Raw genomic sequence first — 18,939 nt, 5'->3', positions numbered from 1 at the left:
GTAATTAAAAATACTCCGACTACTTTAAAAGCTGACATCTGGGCTCATTTCTCTTTCTTTGAGGAACATCATTGTTAAATATTTCAATAACTTTCTCATGTATTTGTTGGCAAACTGGTGATCCTCGGCTCATCTTTGCTCCTAAAGGACTAGACCTTTCTTGGATGCTGCTTTTGTACACAATCATAATTACAATCACCTGTTGACATCACCTGTTTCCAATCACATCATTATTTCACCAATTTACCTGATCACGAGCCCTGAACTGCTCCTGTCCCAACTATTTTTTAAATGTGTTGCAGGAAAATAAATGAAGAAAAACACATGAAATAATGTTTGTTGTTTTTTCTGTAATGAAATACAAGTCACAGTAAATTTAGAAGTCACTACTTTCTGTTTTCATTTGCGTTCTCCATACTGTCACAACTTTTTCTGATTTGGGGTTGTAACTACAACTATAATAATATAGATGAAGCTTTCGCTTTTCATTTGCTCTGTCTTTTCAAACTTTGCCATCACATACTATAGTGATGTAGCCGACAGTGTGTGTAATTAAAAATGCTCCAACTACTTTAAAAGTCGACATCTCAGGGATCGGCAGTGCGAACATTTCGCTAAAAATAAGATGTGTATGGAATGGGAAATTGATTTAGTGGCACATGTGCGATTTATTTTTTATTTTTATAAGCTTGATTGATGACTTCACTCACTCGGCCATGGTAAAACAACATGCTCTTCACACTAAGTTCTGGTGTATTAGGTTGGAAATCTATTGTGACTGTAGCACACCTACTCTTAGAAACAGCACATCTCTACTGCTTTATTTACTTCACGTCAAGCGATGTTTACATTGATTTGTTTACATTCCAGAGCAGCGTAAGGCACCGAATGGCAGCGGGTTAAGGCAGATTAATGCTTCTGCGTCAAGCGCAAGTGTATGCTACGGCGCAGCCTGCGCATGGACGCATAGCCCCTCGCCGACGTTGACACACACCTTTCAAAAAATTTAAGGAGTACACGTATCACTGACAAGTGTGAGCGAGGGTGAGAGCCGCTCAAGCCCAATGGAGCAAGTGTTTACAAGTGTGGAGTCCCGTAAATGAGCTCCAAATGGAGACTGTTGTTTTGTGTTTACCTTATGATTAAATTTGTTGCATATCCGTCGATTCAAGCCTCAAAATAAGCAGGTTTGAGCCTCTTGTACATTAAGGAAGCATTCAGAAAAAAAACTAAACACCAGTGAAGAAACTCAACACAGAGACACATAAACACCTACTGCCAACTAGTGTTTCGGAAGGGTTATTGAAGAGCAACAGAAACAGCGCGCTGAAGTGTTAATGCTCGGCTATGCGCATTGCATGCGACGTTGGTCACGCCGATCACTTGATGCAGAAGTATAAACCAGGTTTTAAGGGGGACTTGTCGTGGATGAAAGTGAAGAGCGGGTGTGCAGGGTTTGGCTTGGCTTTGGATGGTGGAGGGGCGTCGCGGACAATGGAAAAGAGCGGCGGGGTTTTAGCGGACGAAAGTGAAGATGGTTGCGGAGTCGCGGAAGAAAGTGAACAGCGGACAGGGGAGGAGGGCGGTTGAGGAGGGGGATTGGTAAAATGAGGTGCCGGATCAGATTTCAGAGATGGCAAATCCGGAGTGTTCTGGCACAAATGAAGCCCTGGCCCTGCTGATGCAGACTCACAGAGACACGCTGCACACAAAACTAGCTGTTCTGACTTTGATAGTAGCTTTGAGAAGAGCGCGAGGACGCATAGAAAAGAAAAAACGTTTACTAAATAGACTGACCCAGCTCGTTATTTTGGGTGACAATACATCCTCTTTTCCCGGATGTGTCCTCTATTTGGGACTTTAAAAATGCATTCAGCCAGGATTTCTAAATCGCCTAAAATGCCCCGGATTTTGCTTTCGCTTTCTTTAGCTGCGTCTTTCCATTACTTTATACACAAACTGGCCGGTGCATCTCAATCTCAAAGCAGCACCAAGATTACAACAGAGAGAGAGAGAGAGAGAGAGAGAGAGAGAGAGCAGATTTGACCTGTCAGTAGTGCACATGAATAGTAGGGGTGTTTTTTTTTTACTTAAACACACTGAAAAGACACACAGTGCCATGTAAAAGGTGTTAAATGCTATATATATATATATATATATATTAGGGATGTAACGGTATTGTAAATACCGTCATACCGCAATATTAATTTTTTCCGATATTACCGTAGTCGCATGACTCTGTAAAACTATAGGTCTTCTGAGAAAATTTGCTCAGGCAAATGAAGCGAACGGGAGGTACCGGAAACTACAATTCCCATCAGCCCAGGGGTGGCCATCATCCCTTGCGGTCTGTTGTCGCTACAGATCCAGTAATGCGGAAATGGAGTGTGCTGCTAGAAGCGGGGATCAAAAAGAGCTGGAAAACCCTAAAGCGGGTGTTGTCGCCGCACGCGTACTGAATAGCGGTGTTGTCGCTCGAGTTCTGATCAGCTGTGTCGTCGCGCGCGTTCTGATCAGCTGTGTTGTCGCGCGCGCGTACTGTAAAGCAGGGACGGAGGGTATGTCGCGTCGCGGGGGCACTTTTGATCATTTTGGAAGGGAACTTTCTATCCAAGACTAAAAAGGGCATGTGCACTGCACAGGTTGAGCCCTGTGTGTGCACGTGCCTGCAAGTTGGGGAATACGACTAATAATCAGTCATGGGGACTGCAGAAACACAGCACACTGTTCAGATTGATGCAGACATGAGATCTCTATCTCACTCATGGTTTGTCCTCTCAAGTGGGGGAAAGACAATGCACAACGTTACCCACTGCTGTCAACCTGGGCCAAGTCATATCTCTCTTGTCCCAGAAACCTCAGTCCCAAATGAGAGGGGTTTTTCTGTTGCAGGGGACATTGTAAATACCCAGAGATACCAGCTTTTACCAGATTATATTTATATGATAATTTTCCTTTAAACCCATCTCTATCTAAGTGAGTGAGTGATTAAATGTTGAATGTGATGAGTTTTCAACAATACTAAATTGAAACTTTATTTTTTTACATGGTTTAATATTTTTTTGTTATTAAAATTGAAGTTCCTGTTTCAAAGCTTACAGATAGATGACTAATTTGTATGTCATTGACACTTTTGGCTGTTGCTGAGGGCCATTAAAGTTTAATAGAAAGGATGATATTACTTTGGGCAGAAAATTCAATTCCCACATTCAGCTCTTCTTTAAAAAGCCCAGAAAGAGAAAGTGCTCTGATAAACAGTGTCAGCTTTGCACATGAGTTTGTAGTTCTATCTTTACATCGTCAAACTTTTCCCATGTGGGAAGTAGGGTGGACGCTGTGCATTATATTATAAAAATGAAATTAATTTGGATGAAATTATTCTTAAAAGCCACATTATTTTATGCTGTTGGGATATGTGCGTTTCAATGTAGCTACTGCAACCATATTTATATTAAAGATATGTACAATGTATATTATTATAAAATTATTAGACAATGATAATGACTATTGAAGTTGTTGTCGCAGTAAAATAAAACCTATTGTACTTGTTGCATTCAAATGAATGAAAATGCTTTGCTTCTAAAGATCTCCTATATGTTTTCACAGCGCTCCTAATATTCGTTAATGTGCTCCTAAATTTTTTAACTTAGGAGCGCATGTGCAACTCCTGAGAAAAGTAAGCATCAAGCCCTGCATCTGGGCACATTTGTCTAGTTTTGAGTCTTTCACTGACACTGAAGGTACAACAGAACCCAAGATCTCCTGTGTCTCTGCTAAGCAGAATAACAGCATCTGCTGTGTCCTTTATTGTTGTTTATGGAGCCGTTCACTTTGTGTCAAAAATAAGTGGAAAGTGCGACTCGCACTACTTCCTCTTTGTTAACTTGCGTTTGAAAAGATGCAATATGTGAACAGCCTGAATGGCTTGAGGGAATGATGAAGAAACCACATCATACTTATATCATTTAGCATTAAATACATTCTATAAACTCCACAATTATCCCAAACAGTACAACCTGGATCTTTAGATGATCTACTTACTGTGATAACTTTTTGTGTGTAATCGTAGAGAAGATGGATCTGTGAAACTCTTCCCACAAGCAGTGCAGTGATACGGTTTCTCTCCAGTGTGGATCCTCAAGTGTTTTTTTAGGACTCCTGAATGTCTGAATCTCCTACTGCAGTATGAACACTGGTACGGTTTCTCTCCTGTGTGAGTCCTCGTGTGTGATTTCAGGTTTTGTGAACAACTGAATCTCCTGTCGCAGTGTGAACACTTGTAAGGTTTCTCTCCAGTGTGGATCCTCATGTGATAATTGAGAGTGCTTTTGCGGGTGAAAGTCTTTCCACACTGAGTGCAGGTCAAACTATTTACAGCTGTTCCTTTCATTGAAATACTACGTTCAGTCTCTGATTGGGTTTTTTCTTGATGTTTCTCCTCATCTTGATTCAGTTCTTCACTCTCCTCCTTCACAATCACATCTAAAACTTAAATGAATAAGTGTTAGTTGTTAACAGTTCCTCTTGAAAGTCTTGACAGTGCAATCATTACTGACTAAAACACACGTGTGGACACTGTAAATGTTTATGAGCATGTGTCAATAAAAGGTTTTGTGGTGCTGATCGCTTTCCATTTGCTCTGTCAAAGTTTCATACTTTAAATTCACTCTAAACTTCCTCTAAAATGACTGTGATTATTGTGCGCGAGTCATTCAAAAGGCTTCAACTACTACTAAAAGCTGACATCTGGGCTCGTTTCTCTGCTTGTGAGTTTGCTGGGACAGTCTTGAATGTCTTCTGTTGTCCTATATTTCTTTGAGGAACATCATTTATAAACATTTCAATAACTTTCTCACATATTTGTTGGTAAACTGGTGCTCCTCGGCCCATCTTTGCTCCTAACGGACTAGACCTCCCTCTCCAAGAACTGCTTCCTCTTTGTTAACTTGCATTTGCAAAAGATGCAATATGTCAACAGCCTGAATGGCTTGAGGGAATGATGAACAAACCACATCATACTCGTATAATTTAGCATTAAATACATTCTATTAACTCCACAATTATCCTAAATAATGCAACCTGGATATTTGTTCAATGTAATGTGTATTTATTAGTGGTGGGCCGTTATCGGAGTTAACGCAGGACTCTTATCGCACAAAAAAAAAAAATCGCCGTTAATCTATTCTCAAAGTTGATTTAGGAGCTGCGTCTACGCAAGCTATGATGACTTTCACATTGATATTTTAGCGTGGATGTATACCTGACCGGTGAGCCGTCTGACAAAAAGTGTAAAGTAGACTAGTGTGGGTGCTGGTGGAAATTGAGCAGACATAAGTCGTCCGGTCAGAGACGAAGAACACTTTAATAAACAGATACTGGTTGAGAGTTTACAGTCCTTGGATTTGGAAGTACAGCAGAGCAGCACAATGCTTTGAAGTGTAGCTTAATATGAGTGGTTTTGTATTTGAACGCACTCGGCAATAACAATGTGATGCTAGCGAAGTCTGTCCGTGCTCTGAACTGTTTCCCCTTTAACTATTAAAGGGATCATTTAAAGGGGAAGGTGCGTCCTGAATGTAATGCTTAGTAAAGTCACAAGAGGGCGCTATTGTTCCATATATACACATCACAGCCTTTTCTACAAAAAGTGTGAGTCAAATTAGCAGGATGCCTGACTTTAACTCTAGTTCGGCAGTTTCACTTTAACTCATGAATAAGGGCAAATGGAGGAAAATTGGCCTGGACACCATGGTTAGTTCCATGGGATTTTTAATGACCACAGACAGTCAGGACCTTGGTTTCACGTCTCATCTGAAAGACGGTGCTCACTGACAGCATAACGTACCCTTCGATATACTGGGGCATTAGGACCAGGGCCGGCGCGTTCATAGAGGCGACCTAGGCGGTGTAGAGAGGGCGGGGTCCGCAACACCCCCCTACCACCCACATCCTCAGTTATGTCCGTGACACCTCCCTCACCACCCGCGTCCTCAGTTATGTCCGTGACACCTCCCTCACCACCCGCGTCCTCAGTTATGTCCACGACACCTCCCTCACCACCCGCGTCCTCAGTTATGTCCGTGACACCTCCCTCACCACCCGCGTCCTCAGTTATATCCGTGACACCTCCCTCACCACCCGCGTCCTCAGTTATGTCCGTGACACCTCCCTCACCACCCGCGTCCTCAGTTATGTCCGCGACACCTCCCTCACCACCCGCTTCCTCAGTTATATCCGCGACACCTCCCTCACCACCCGCGTCCTCAGTTATGTCCGCGACACCTCCCTCACCACCCGCGTCCTCAGTTATGTCCGTGACACCTCCCTCACCACCCGCGTCCTCAGTTATGTCCGCGACACCTCCCTCACCACCCGCGTCCTCAGTTATGTCCGCGACACCTCCCTCACCACCCGCGTCCTCAGTTAAGTCCACGACACCTCCCTCACCACCCGTGTCCTCAGTTATGTTTGTGACACCTCCCTCACCACGCGCGTCCTCAGTTATATCCGTGACACCTCCCTCACCACCCGTGTCCTCAGTTATGTCCGCGACACCTCCCTCACCACCCGCGTCCTCAGTTATGTCCGTGACACCTCCCTCACCACCCGCGTCCTCAGTTATGTCCGCGACACCTCCCTCACCACCCGCGTCCTCAGTTATGTCCGCGACACCTCCCTCACCACCCGCGTCCTCAGTTAAGTCCACGACACCTCCCTCACCACCCGTGTCCTCAGTTATGTTTGTGACACCTCCCTCACCACGCGCGTCCTCAGTTATATCCGTGACACCTCCCTCACCACCCGTGTCCTCAGTTATGTCCACGACACCTCCCTCACCACCCGTGTCCTCAGTTATGTTTGTGACACCTCCCTCACCACCCGCGTCCTCAGTTATATCCGTGACACCTCCCTCACCACCCGCGTCCTCAGTTATGTCCGCGACACCTCCCTCACCACCCGCGTCCTCAGTTATGTCCGTGACACCTCCCTCACCACCCGCGTCCTCAGTTATGTCCGCGACACCTCCCTCACCACCCGCGTCCTCAGTTATGTCCGCGACACCTCCCTCACCACCCGCGTCCTCAGTTAAGTCCACGACACCTCCCTCACCACCCGCGTCCTCAGTTATGTCCGCGACACCTCCCTCACCACCCGTGTCCTCAGTTATGTCCACGACACCTCCCTCACCACCCGTGTCCTCAGTTATGTTTGTGACACCTCCCTCACCACGCGCGTCCTCAGTTATATCCGTGACACCTCCCTCACCACCCGCGTCCTCAGTTATGTCCGCGACACCTCCCTCACCACCCGCTTCCTCAGTTATATCCGCGACACCTCCCTCACCACCCGCGTCCTCAGTTATATCCGCGACACCTCCCTCACCGACCGCGTCCTCAGTTATATCCGCGACACCTCCCTCACCACCCGCGTCCTCAGTTATATCCGCGACACCTCCCTCACCACCCGCGTCCTCAGTTATGTCCGCGACACTTCCCTCACTACCCGCGTCCTCAGTTATGTCCGCGACACCTCCCTCACCACCCGCGTCCTCAGTTATGTCCACGACACCTCCCTCACCACCCGTGTCCTCAGTTATGTCCGTGACACCTCCCTCACCACCCGCGTCCTCAGTTATGTCCGCGACACCTCCCTCACCACCCGCGTCCTCAGTTATGTCCACGACACCTCCCTCACCACCCGCGTCCTCAGTTATGTCCACGACACCTCCCGCGTCCTCAGTTATGTCCGTGACACCTCCCTCACCACCCGCGTCCTCAGTTATGTCCGCGACACCTCCCTCACCACCCACATCCTCAGTTATGTCCGCGACACCTCCCTCACCACCCGCGTCCTCAGTTATGTCCGCGACACCTCCCTCAACACCCACATCCTCAGTTATGTCCATGACACCTCCCTCACCACCCGCATCCTCAGTTATGTCCGCGACACCTCCCTCACCACCCACATCCTCAGTTATGTCCGCGACACCTCCCTCACCACCCGCGTCCTCAGTTATGTCCGTGACACCTCCCTCACCACCCGCGTCCTCAGTTATGTCCGTGACACCTCCCTCACCACCCGCGTCCTCAGTTATGTCCGCGACACCTCCCTCACCACCCGCGTCATCAGTTATGTCCGCGACACCTTCCTCACCACCCGCGTCCTCAGTTATGTCCGTGACACCTCCCTCACCACCCGCGTCCTCAGTTATGTCCGCGACACCTCCCTCACCACCAGCGTCCTGAGATATATTCGCGCATAGGTGACAGAATAGAGAGGGCAGCGTCAGCGACACCTCCCTCTCTCCCTCAGCACCCGCGCGTCCTCAGTTATATCCGCGCATAGGGCGGCAGAATAGAGGTCTGCGACATCCACGCGTCCTCAGTTATTTCCGCGCATAGGGCGGCAGAATAGAGTGAGCAGCGTCGGCGACACCTCCCTCCCTTCCTCAGCACCCGCGCTTCCTCAGTTATATCCGCGCATAGTGCGGCAGAATAAAGGTCCACGACACCTCACTTCATTTTCATAACCGGTCACTTTCGTTTTCACATTGGGGTTGATCGGCAGTTCAGCTCTGGCCCTGATTAGGACCCACACAAACCTCAGGTTGAGCGCCCCCTGCTGGCCTCACTAACACCACTTCCAACAGAAGCCTAGTTTCCCCATGTGGACTCCCATCCAGATACTGACCAGGCTCAGCCCTGCTTAGCTTCAGTGAGTAACCAGTTTTGGGCTGCAGGGTGATATGGCTGTGGGTGTTTAGATGATCTACTTACTCTGACAGTTTTTAGCGTGTGTTCGTAGAGAAGATAAATATGAGAATCTCTTCCCACAAGCAGTGCAGTGATACGGTTTCTCAGCAGTGTGAGTCCTCTCATGTGCTTTCATACATGCTGAAACACTGAATCTCTTGCCGCAGTATGAACACTTGTAAGGTTTCTCTCCGGTGTGGATCCTCAAGTGTGATTTCAGGTGTCCTGAATGACTGAATCTCTTGCCGCAGTGTGAACACTGGTGAGGTTTCTCTCCAGTGTGGAGCATTAAGTGAGATTTGAGGTTTCTTGATTTATTAAATCTCCAGTCGCAGTGTGGACACTTGAAAGGTTTCTCTCCAGTGTGGATCCTCATGTGTTCATTGAGACCACATTTACGGCTGAAACTCTTTCCACACTGAGTGCAGGTCAAACTATTTACTGCTGCTCCTTTCACTGAAATACTATCTTCAGTCTCTGATTGGGTTTTTTCTTCACTTTTGACCTGATGTTTCTCCTCATCTTCATTCAGTTCTTCACTCTCCTCCTTCACATCTGTAAATTAAGCAAATAAGTTCATTTTAGGAGGCGAGTTATTAAGTCTGTAAACAGCAGGTGGCGCTCCAGCAGAGCTCAACAGTGCAAAAACAATGGTGAGGTAAGAGGGGGGGGGATTAATGCGCAAGAGATTAAAAATGCTCCACATATTTGAAAAGCCTCATCTGGGCACATTTGTCTGCTTGTGAGTTTTGTCTTTCACTGACACTGAAGGTACAACAGAAGCAGAACCCTGCTAAAAGCTCACTGTGAAACTCCATCTCTCCAGCAGAACACAGCGCTGAACATGTGCTTATTATTATTATTATTATTATTATTATTATGTTTGAGGGATTCTAGAAGCTGGTTTTCGTTGAGCAGAAGAACTAAAAGGTTCAGTTCATATATCTTGACTACTTTAATGACCAAATTGTAAACAAATAGGAAAATTAAGGATGCAGTGTAATATAAAAGGTAATATGAAAAAGAACTCAAACGAGTGACACGTGTAAAGATTCACAACCTCACTGTTCTTCAGCTTAAATATTGGAGAGTAATGAATGAACACAAACCTATTAGTGCTTCAGTCTCTTCCTGTTTAATTCTGCAGGGTTCTGGATCACTCATCTTCCCACTGTCCTTCAATAAACTCTGTCTTTGCAGATTTCACTGATGGTGGCAGAGCTTCAAAAGAATAAACAGAAAAAAAATTTATTAATTTACACTGATAGACAAAATATATCAATATGGTAGTCAATGAGCTGAAGAAATAGAAGATTTCAGCAGCTCTGATAATATTGATGAGCCTCAGACGATTAACCCTCATTAAACTTTTCAGCATCAGCAGCAGATCACGTTATACTCTGGCTTTTTTTTGCAAATACTTTACATAAATGTCATTTTAATGAAGAAAATGCCTACTAACAATTATAAAATATGTATTAATGGGATTTACCGTTACTGTTTAGAAAACAATATTGTAAAATGAAATCTCCCTGCCAAGAAAATTTGACTTTCTTCCTCCTGTTTTTGGATAATCTATGAAGGAAAGTCCAGTTCATTTTTCAGTTATCAGAAATTTGTCATATTTATCTCATGTTTTCATGATTTCATGGAGCGTTTTAAAGCCGCGTTTTCATCAGCAGACCGCTCGTATGTCAGCTTATAGACAAACTTTAAAACACTCCAGTGTGCGAGTATCTGTGGTTACACTCGGTAAACAACGGCGAGTTCAGTGAACGGGTGACCTTCACGGCCAATCACAGTCATTTATTTTGAGCATGTTAAGAACGTGCTCAAATGTTCACGGGATCTGTAGCGCGGGGATATAAAAAGCATGTCAGGGAGAGCGCGAGGAGAGCGCCTTTTCCTTTATCTCAATTTTTTGTGTATTTTGCAGACATGATGATAATTTTCACTTTTTTTGCTTAACTTTCGTTTGGGTAAAATTATTTTGCATTACGTTTGCCCACTTTGATAAATTTTGTGAGTTTTGTACATTTTTATTTCAATTGATTAGTTTGTTATTTTTTGTCTCTTTCCCGACAATATTAAGATATACCTCCTCAAGTTCACTCTTTTCTCTGAGTAAGGTGGATAGGGAAGATGTCGTACGACTTCCATTTTGCAAACACGTAGAAAATGTATTGTTAAAGACATCAGGTAAGAGGTGAACGCCATCTTTTGTATTTATTTTATTCTACAGTTCAGTATAGGGAATAATGCGGCGCACTGCGCTGAAGACCTTTTTTTCTTTTCATCAGTTTTTAGCGAGGTAAGGGGTTATTCATGAATTAGAAATGTTTTGTTATATTTCTTTCTTTTGCTTGGCTTCACAATCGTCCCCGTTCTCGAGTTTAACAAATTTTTGTTTGATACTTTTGCTACTTTATGATATTATTTTTATTATTGTAAATATTTCTCTTTTGTTGTATATATTTGGGCACTATTTTGAGAGGGGTCTGGCTGCAGACCTGGTGCGGTGCAATCTGGGCTGCATCCAATGCTTTTTAATGGGCTCACCTAACCCCACCCCTAACCCTACCCGTCACAGTGATGTCACTCGCTCCGTTTGAGTGCATTGAGTCTGACATTGCATCGCTGAGTGATGCAGTCTCAGCTTGCATCATAAAGGCTGCATCCAGATACTGTTGACTATTTTGGTTTCACTTTTGTACGTTAAATACTTTTGTTGGCAGTTTTGTTGTCTTCTGCTTACACCCATGGAAATATCCACACTTTTTAAATGTAATTCCTTATAAGTAAGTTTCGTGAAACAGTTACGACAGATAGGCATGCGCTTTGTCTACGACACTAATTCCATTCCAGTACTCCACTGGAAAACCAAAATGTTTGGTTACTTCACTGAACCAAATGTGAGGTCAGTATGCAATTTTTTTTAATTATGAAAATTATTAATTTACATCACTTTTCTACATTGATGGATCAGTGATCGCACGGGCATTCCTGACAAAAAGCGTGTGTTTGTGTGTACAGAAATGTACTATCCACTCTCCCTGTTAAATTTAATCTAATCCATGTCCTGAAACACAGCTCCTCTCCTGCTTTCACTTCTCATACTGACGGAGGGAGCGATTCGTTTGTGAATGAATCTCCGTTATGAACGACTCGTTCACTAGCTGACAATAATACAAGTTTCTGGCAGCGCAGCATCTCGTTGTCATATTTCTTTTGCATTGTTTGCTGATTTTATTCAACAAAACTAGCATAAGCCGAGTGTTTAGTGTGAGTTGCTGCTGCTTTGCCTTGTGGTGAATGCAGTGACTGTATTATCATCAATAACGTTACCTGTTTAGCACAAAAGTTTATAACATACAAAAACAGAAAAAAACTGAATCTTACCTATGAAATGTTCTGCCTTTGTGCTTTGTTTTCTTTGTTTGCTCGTTACTACACTCGTAGACAGCGCTAAAGTCCCGCATCTTCACTTAATAACACTGTCTTGACAAGTGCGGTTTAATGACACTTGTCCTGGGAGCACTGTACATATATGGCGGCGCTATTGACGCATGCTCAGGGTCCCTATGCGATATCTAAGCTGCGCCCCAAATGGCACACTATACACTATGTACTTATGCACTTACACACTCTACAGGATAGTACAAGTATGTAGTACATAAGTATGCGATTTGGGACGTAGCTCTAGTGTATAAGTTATATCTATAGCTGCGTCCCAAATTGCATACTTATGCACTATTCTACGCCATTTTGTAGTATAAATAGTGTAAGTAGTGCGTTCACACTGAAAACTCTAAAAATAATGAGTGTACTTTAATAACCCGGATGCTGCACTCATTCAGCCGCTAAAATTAAGTGTGTAATGATGGACACTTCACGCACTCAACGACCGCAGGTTTGCTTACGTTGCGGAAGGGGCGGAGCTATCGGGCGCACATGTTGGATAACTTATTTTGGATGGTGAAAGCAAAATTCTCCTTCGAGAGTGATTATAGCGCCTCCCGATGGTGAATGCGGTTTTACTCACGGCAGGTATTATTTGATAATTCGGTCGTTTATTTCACTGATTTAGCAACCGTCAAACGTCATCAGAGAAACGGTTTGAATTTCCGCTTAGTAAAAAAACATTAGTGTGCCATTTGGGACGACACTACATACATATACTATCCTGTTGAGTGTGTAAGTGCATAAGTACATAGTGCATGAGTGCATAGTGTGCCATTTAGGACGCAGCTCAGGATCATGACTGCAGAAACTTTGAGCCCCGAAGTGTCCAACTCCGCCCCCGCCCGGCTAATCTCGTTGATCACCGGCTGCAGCTGTGCTTTACGTCGAACGCACCTACAGATCTGATTCATATCGGACACACAAGATACCTTACAGCAGACATATTTATCATGAAAATGATCACTGGTGTGACTTTTCTAAGCGGTAACAACATTGAAGATTATTGTCTCTTACTGGTCATCCATTGTTGTTGGTTTTTCGCCGTCATATAAATAAAAATGTGTCGATATACATATTAATTTAACGGATAAATTTACATACACCGAATTCTGTTACATCTTCACATCATACTTTGCGTTTTCAATACTCAAAAGCGTTAGAAAAACGAGCATACAACAGAAAAAACACAAATACACCGATCATAATTTCTTCTCAGAGCTACTCACCGCCTCATAGTGTTGGTCAGCAGATACACAGATAGAGGTGAACTCAATGCAGAAACTAGTCGCAGATTGTCGCTTTAATAAACTGTAAAGTGTGTTTTATTGTTGTGTAAACACGAGAAAAAGCGTCAACGACTCACCTCAGCTCTGAAGACTCGACGCTGGATGAACGCGTAAGTGCTGACGTCATCACGTCAAGTCGGACACAACGGAGGATGCGTTTTTTTAGGCTGGCTTGTGTAGCAAGCCAGACTACTGTTATCCTATTAAACTTATTATTATTATTCTATATTATTATTCTTCTTCTGAGACTAAAAATTAAACTCTATCTCGTCCTAGGCTTTTCAAGCTATGACCATCAAACTTGGGTCAGACCTCCGAACTATTCTGACTCGAGTTGCTATATCTTTTCCGACTGATCCGACTTTCGGTTTTCCGAAAAACGTCCCGGGACCGTCGGAAAAATCCCATAGACGTAACATTGGATCAAACTTTGCGACCTCATAACTCCGCGTCAGAATGTCACACAGACTTCTAACTAGGCTCATTTAACTCAGACCATCAATCTGCCAATGACTGATCACCTTTAAACTTTCTGGCCACGCCCTAGCAACCACTTTTGGACCCTAGAAACCGTCCCATAGACTTCCATTGCAAAAGACTCTCATTGACTTTACATTGGATCAAACTTTGTGAGCTCATAACTCTGCATCAAACTGTCCTACAGACTAATGGCTGAGCTCATTTAACTCAGTCTAGCCAGCAGCCAATCACCGATGGCCTTTTAACTTTCTAGCCACACCCTAACAACCAGATACTGCACCCTAGCAACTGTCCCATAGACTGCCATTAAAGAGGTTCAGACTGATATTGTCATGCTGCAGTGTGATAGAGATATGGGGGTTGTTTTTAACTGTTCATACTGGCAAGAAGCTTTGATACATCATCAGTCTAAGCTGTCAATCAACTCCATAGCAACAAAACAGACTAACCTAGCAACGATATGACACCAGCTATATCTCAGCATCAGAACATCGTAGAGAGGCGGGGGTTGGCTTGTTTGACTCATGCTCATACACCATCTATCTATCTATCTATCTATCTATCTATCTATCTATCTATCTATCTATCTACATCTATCTATCTATCTATCTATCTATCTATCTATCTATCTGTCTGTCTGTCTGTCTGTCTGTCTGTATCCATCTATCTATCTATCTATCTATCTATCTATCTATCTATCTATCTATCTATCTATCTATCTATCTGTCTGTCTGTCTGTCTGTCTGTCTGTATCCATCTATCTATCTATCTATCTATCTATCTATCTATCTATCTATCTATCTATCTATCTATCTATCTATCTATCTATCTACCTCTTTCTATCTATCTATCTACCTCTTTCTATCTATCTATCTATCTATCTATCTATCTATCTATCTATCTATCTATCTATCTATCTATCTATCTATCATGCTAACAATATGCTAATTCATGCTAGAAACATGCTAGTTACATGCTAATTTATACTAGAATCATGCTAACAACATGCTAATTCATGCTAGTATCATGCTATTCACATGCTAATTCATGCTAGAATCATGCTAGTAACATTCAAATTGATGTTAGAATCATGCTAACAACATGCTAATTCATGCTAGAATCATGCTAGTAACATGCTAATTCATGCTAGAATCATGCTAACAACATGCTAATTCATGCTAGAATCATGCTAGTAACATGCTAATTCATGCTAGAATAATGCTAGTAACATGCTAATTTATGCTAGAATCATGCTAGTAACATGCTAATTCATGCTAAAATCATGCTAGTAACATGCTAATTCATGCTAGAATCATGTTAACAACATGCTAATTCATGCTAGAATCATGCTAGTAGCATGCTAATTCATGCTAGAATCATGCTAACAACATGTTAATTTATGCTAGAATCATGCTAGTAACATGCTAATTCATGCTAAAATCATGCTAGTAACATGCTAATTCATGCTAGAGTCATGCTAACAACATGCTAATTCATGCTAGAATCATGCTAGTAGCATGCTAATTCATGCTAGAATCATGCTAACAACATGCTAATTTATGCTAGAATCATGCTAGTAACATGCTAATTCATGCTAAAATCATGCTAGTAACATGCTAATTCATGCTAGAATAATGCTAGTAACATGCTAATTCATGCTAGAATCATGCTAGTAACATGCTAATTCATGCTAGAATCATGCTAGTAACATGCTAATTCATGCTAGAATCGTGCTAACAACATGCTAATTCATGCTAGAATAATGCTAGTAACATGCTAATTTATGCTAGAATCATGCTAGTAACATGCTAATTCATGCTAGAATCATGCTAACAACATGCTAATTCATGCTAGAATCATGCTAGTAGCATGCTAATTCATGCTAGATTCATGCTAGTAGCATGCTAATTCATGCTAGAATCATGCTAACAACATGCTAATTTATGCTAGAATCATGCTAGTAACATGCTAATTCATGCTAAAATCATGCTAGTAACATGCTAATTCATGCTAGAATCATGCTAACAACATGCTAATTCATGCTAGAATCATGCTAGTAACATGCTAATTCATGCTAGAATCATGCTAACAACATGCTAATTCATGCTAGAATCATGCTAGTAACATGCTAATTCATGCTAGAATAATGCTAGTAACATGCTAATTTATGCTAGAATCATGCTAGTAACATGCTAATTCATGCTAAAATCATGCTAGTAACATGCTAATTCATGCTAGAATCATTCTAACAACTTGCTAATTCATGCTAGAATCATGCTAACAAGATGCTAATTCATGCTAGAATCATGCTAGTAGCATGCTAATTCATGCTAGAATCATGCTAACAACATGCTAATTCATGCTAGAATCATGCTAGTAACATGCTAATTAATGCTAGAATCGTGCTAACAACATGCTAATTCATGCTAGAATCATGCTAACAACATGCTAATTCATGCTAGAATCATGCTAATTCATGCTAAAATCATGCTAGTAACATGCTAATTTACGCTAAAATCGTGCTAGTAACATGCTAATTCATGCTAGAATCATGTTAAAAACATGCTAATTCATGCTAGAATCATGCTAATAACATGCTAATCTATCTATCTATCTATCTATCTATCTATCTATCTATCTATCTATCTATCTATCTATCTATCTATCTATCTATCTATCTATCTTTTTATAGTTTTAAAAACTGTTTAAACTAAATAAACTATTACCGTCAGGCTTTCACAAGCCAGCCTCAAAGTTTGTTCTCAAACTTTAAGAATCTAGTTTCTTTTTATTAACCAAGAAAGAACATTACAAAGATACAATATGAACAAGGAGACAAAGAGGGTGACATAAATAAAATTCCAGCAAATTAAACAAGTTTAAATGATTTACACCAAGCAAGCGTTTTACATGCAATGTAATTGTTAGAGTCTTTTAAAGAGTTCACATAAATAATAAGAAAGTAAGGGTGTTTCTCTGAAAATTTACATTTGAGGATGTAAAATTTTGCTTTAAAAAAGCAATTAATTAATAATAAATGTACAACGAGAAGGATCTACATTCAGCGAGTGACCAAAGAATACAATTTTCGGGTAAATACAGAAGTTTGGAAATAAGAATTTTTAAATGAAATTGGAAAAGTCAACCTAAAACACTTTACAGTAATTAAGTGCGCTCCCAAAATAAATGCTTTAGTGTTTCATCATACTGAGTACAAAATGAGCATTTAGGGGAAATATTGTTATAAAATTAAGCTAGTCTGGTATTTATCGGGTAGCAATTATAAATGATTTTAATTGAGACTTCAACAGCTTTATTAGATAAAAAGCCAAAACTACAATATATGTCACCAAATAAATTATTCCAAAAACCTATGCAAGAGATCCGAGCACCATTAATACCTAACTAATGCCTAAGCGAATATCTTACAATGGAGTATGCTCAAAAACGTGCGAAGTTAACTCCTGCCGAGCCAAAACAAAACTGCTAATGTCGACAAAAACCATCTTAATTTCGATCATGTGAAGCGAAACCATTTAAACATTTTAGTATCTTATAGTGACTGATATGTACAACATACAATTTTGAATATTTATATAATTTATGGGATTCATGCACGTTAACATGATTTGTTGCAGCACACAACATTTATCAAATATCAAAATGTAACATTAAATATAAATGTGCCACAGGAGAATGAACCGCCAACTTCTCCAGCATATGGTTTACACAGCGGATGCCCTACAGTACATCCATACATACACACATTCATACACTACGGCCAATTTAGTTGAATTCACCTATAGCGCATGTGTTTGAACTGTGGGGGAAACCTGAGCACCCGGGGAGAACATGCAAACTCAGAAATGTTAACTGACCCAGCCGGGACTTGAACCAGCGACCTTCTTGCTGTGAGGCAACAGTGCGAACCACTGAGCCACCATGTATGCCCTGAATAAATCACCCCAATTTGATCTTGATGATAAACTACTGTTTCTTTTAAACAGTGCTCAGCATAATATACGAGTGCACCCCTCACAAATTTCTCAATTAAATGAATATTTTCTATAGACAAATTAGCAGTTTGTAAACATTCAGGATGTGAGCGCATCGAGGTAGCAGAAAAAACGGGAGCGCTAGCATTTACAGCGAGGGAATAACACCCGATGCGGTACAGTTTGTTGTTGTATTAGAGATAGTTATACTGATTAAATAATATATATATATATTATTTACGTGATGCTTTCAGCGTATTATAACAGCTCGTCACCCAGTGATAAGCACAGTTATTCTGCAAAATTACCGTTAAAGTGAGCGGCGTTCATATAACGGGTCCATTTGCGATGGATATTGGATAAGACGAAATGGCCAAGCATCCAGCCCCAAATATACAATCTCACTGAAGCTCCAAGTGTTTTTAGGAGAGAGAATTTAAAGGCCTACAAGTCTTTGGATGCCAATGTTGTGGAAATCTCTTCTGGTTCTTTAGATTTTATTCAGGAAACAAACAAAGTCTACAAAAGAAGTCTGAAGTCGTTCTGAGTTACTCAGGTTGAATGCATCATATAATACGCTGAAAGCATCAAGTAAATAATATATATATATATATATATATATTATTTAATCAGTATAACGATCTCTAATACAACAACAAACTACCGCATCGGGTGTTATTCCCTCGCTGTAAAGGCTAGCGCTCCCGTTTTTTCTGCTACCTCGATGCGCTCACATCCTGAATGTTTACAAACCGCTAATTTGTCTATAGAAAATATTCATTTAATTGAGAAATTTGTGAGGGGTGCACTCGTATATTATGCTGAGCACTGTATAAAAGAAACAGTAGTTTATCATCAAGATCAAATTGGGGTGATTTATTCAGGGCATACATGGTGGCTCAGTGGTTCGCACTGTTGCCTCACAGCAAGAAGGTCGCTGGTTCAAGTCCCGGCTGGGTCAGT

General features: G+C 41.9%; 1 protein-coding gene and 1 long non-coding RNA gene across 11 annotated transcripts in view; one reads left to right on the top strand and one right to left on the bottom strand.

Annotated features, from left to right (window-relative positions):
- The window catches only part of LOC141380121 (uncharacterized), a 46,287-nt gene extending 32,682 nt beyond the window's left edge, over positions 1–13,605 (bottom strand). For 5 of the 10 annotated variants that reach the window (XR_015521049.1, XR_015521051.1, NM_001447171.1 and 2 more), the window contains 4 exon segments: positions 13,442–13,605; positions 9,863–9,974; positions 8,778–9,308; positions 4,042–4,488 (listed from right to left, as the gene is read on the bottom strand). Coding sequence is in view for 6 of the 10 variants with exons in the window: in NM_001447171.1 (NP_001434100.1) it covers positions 4,042–4,488; positions 8,778–9,308; positions 9,863–9,917 (1,033 nt within the window). In the remaining 4 variants the exon portion in view is untranslated. 10 annotated transcript variants of the gene reach the window in all.
- LOC147838329 (uncharacterized) lies at positions 401–9,978 on the top strand. The gene is made up of 5 exons (XR_015521682.1): positions 401–578; positions 3,689–4,866; positions 4,962–5,288; positions 5,649–6,110; positions 8,209–9,978. It is a non-coding gene; the product is annotated as an uncharacterized LOC147838329 (long non-coding RNA).
- Positions 13,606–18,939: the final 5,334 nt, after the last annotated feature.

The sequence above is a fragment of the Danio rerio genome, chromosome 22, assembly GCF_052040795.2.
Source record: "Danio rerio strain M-AB ecotype USA chromosome 22, GRCz13ab, whole genome shotgun sequence".
Classification (NCBI taxonomy): Eukaryota; Metazoa; Chordata; class Actinopteri; order Cypriniformes; family Danionidae; genus Danio; species Danio rerio.
This window is presented reverse-complemented; position numbering and strand designations above follow the sequence as displayed.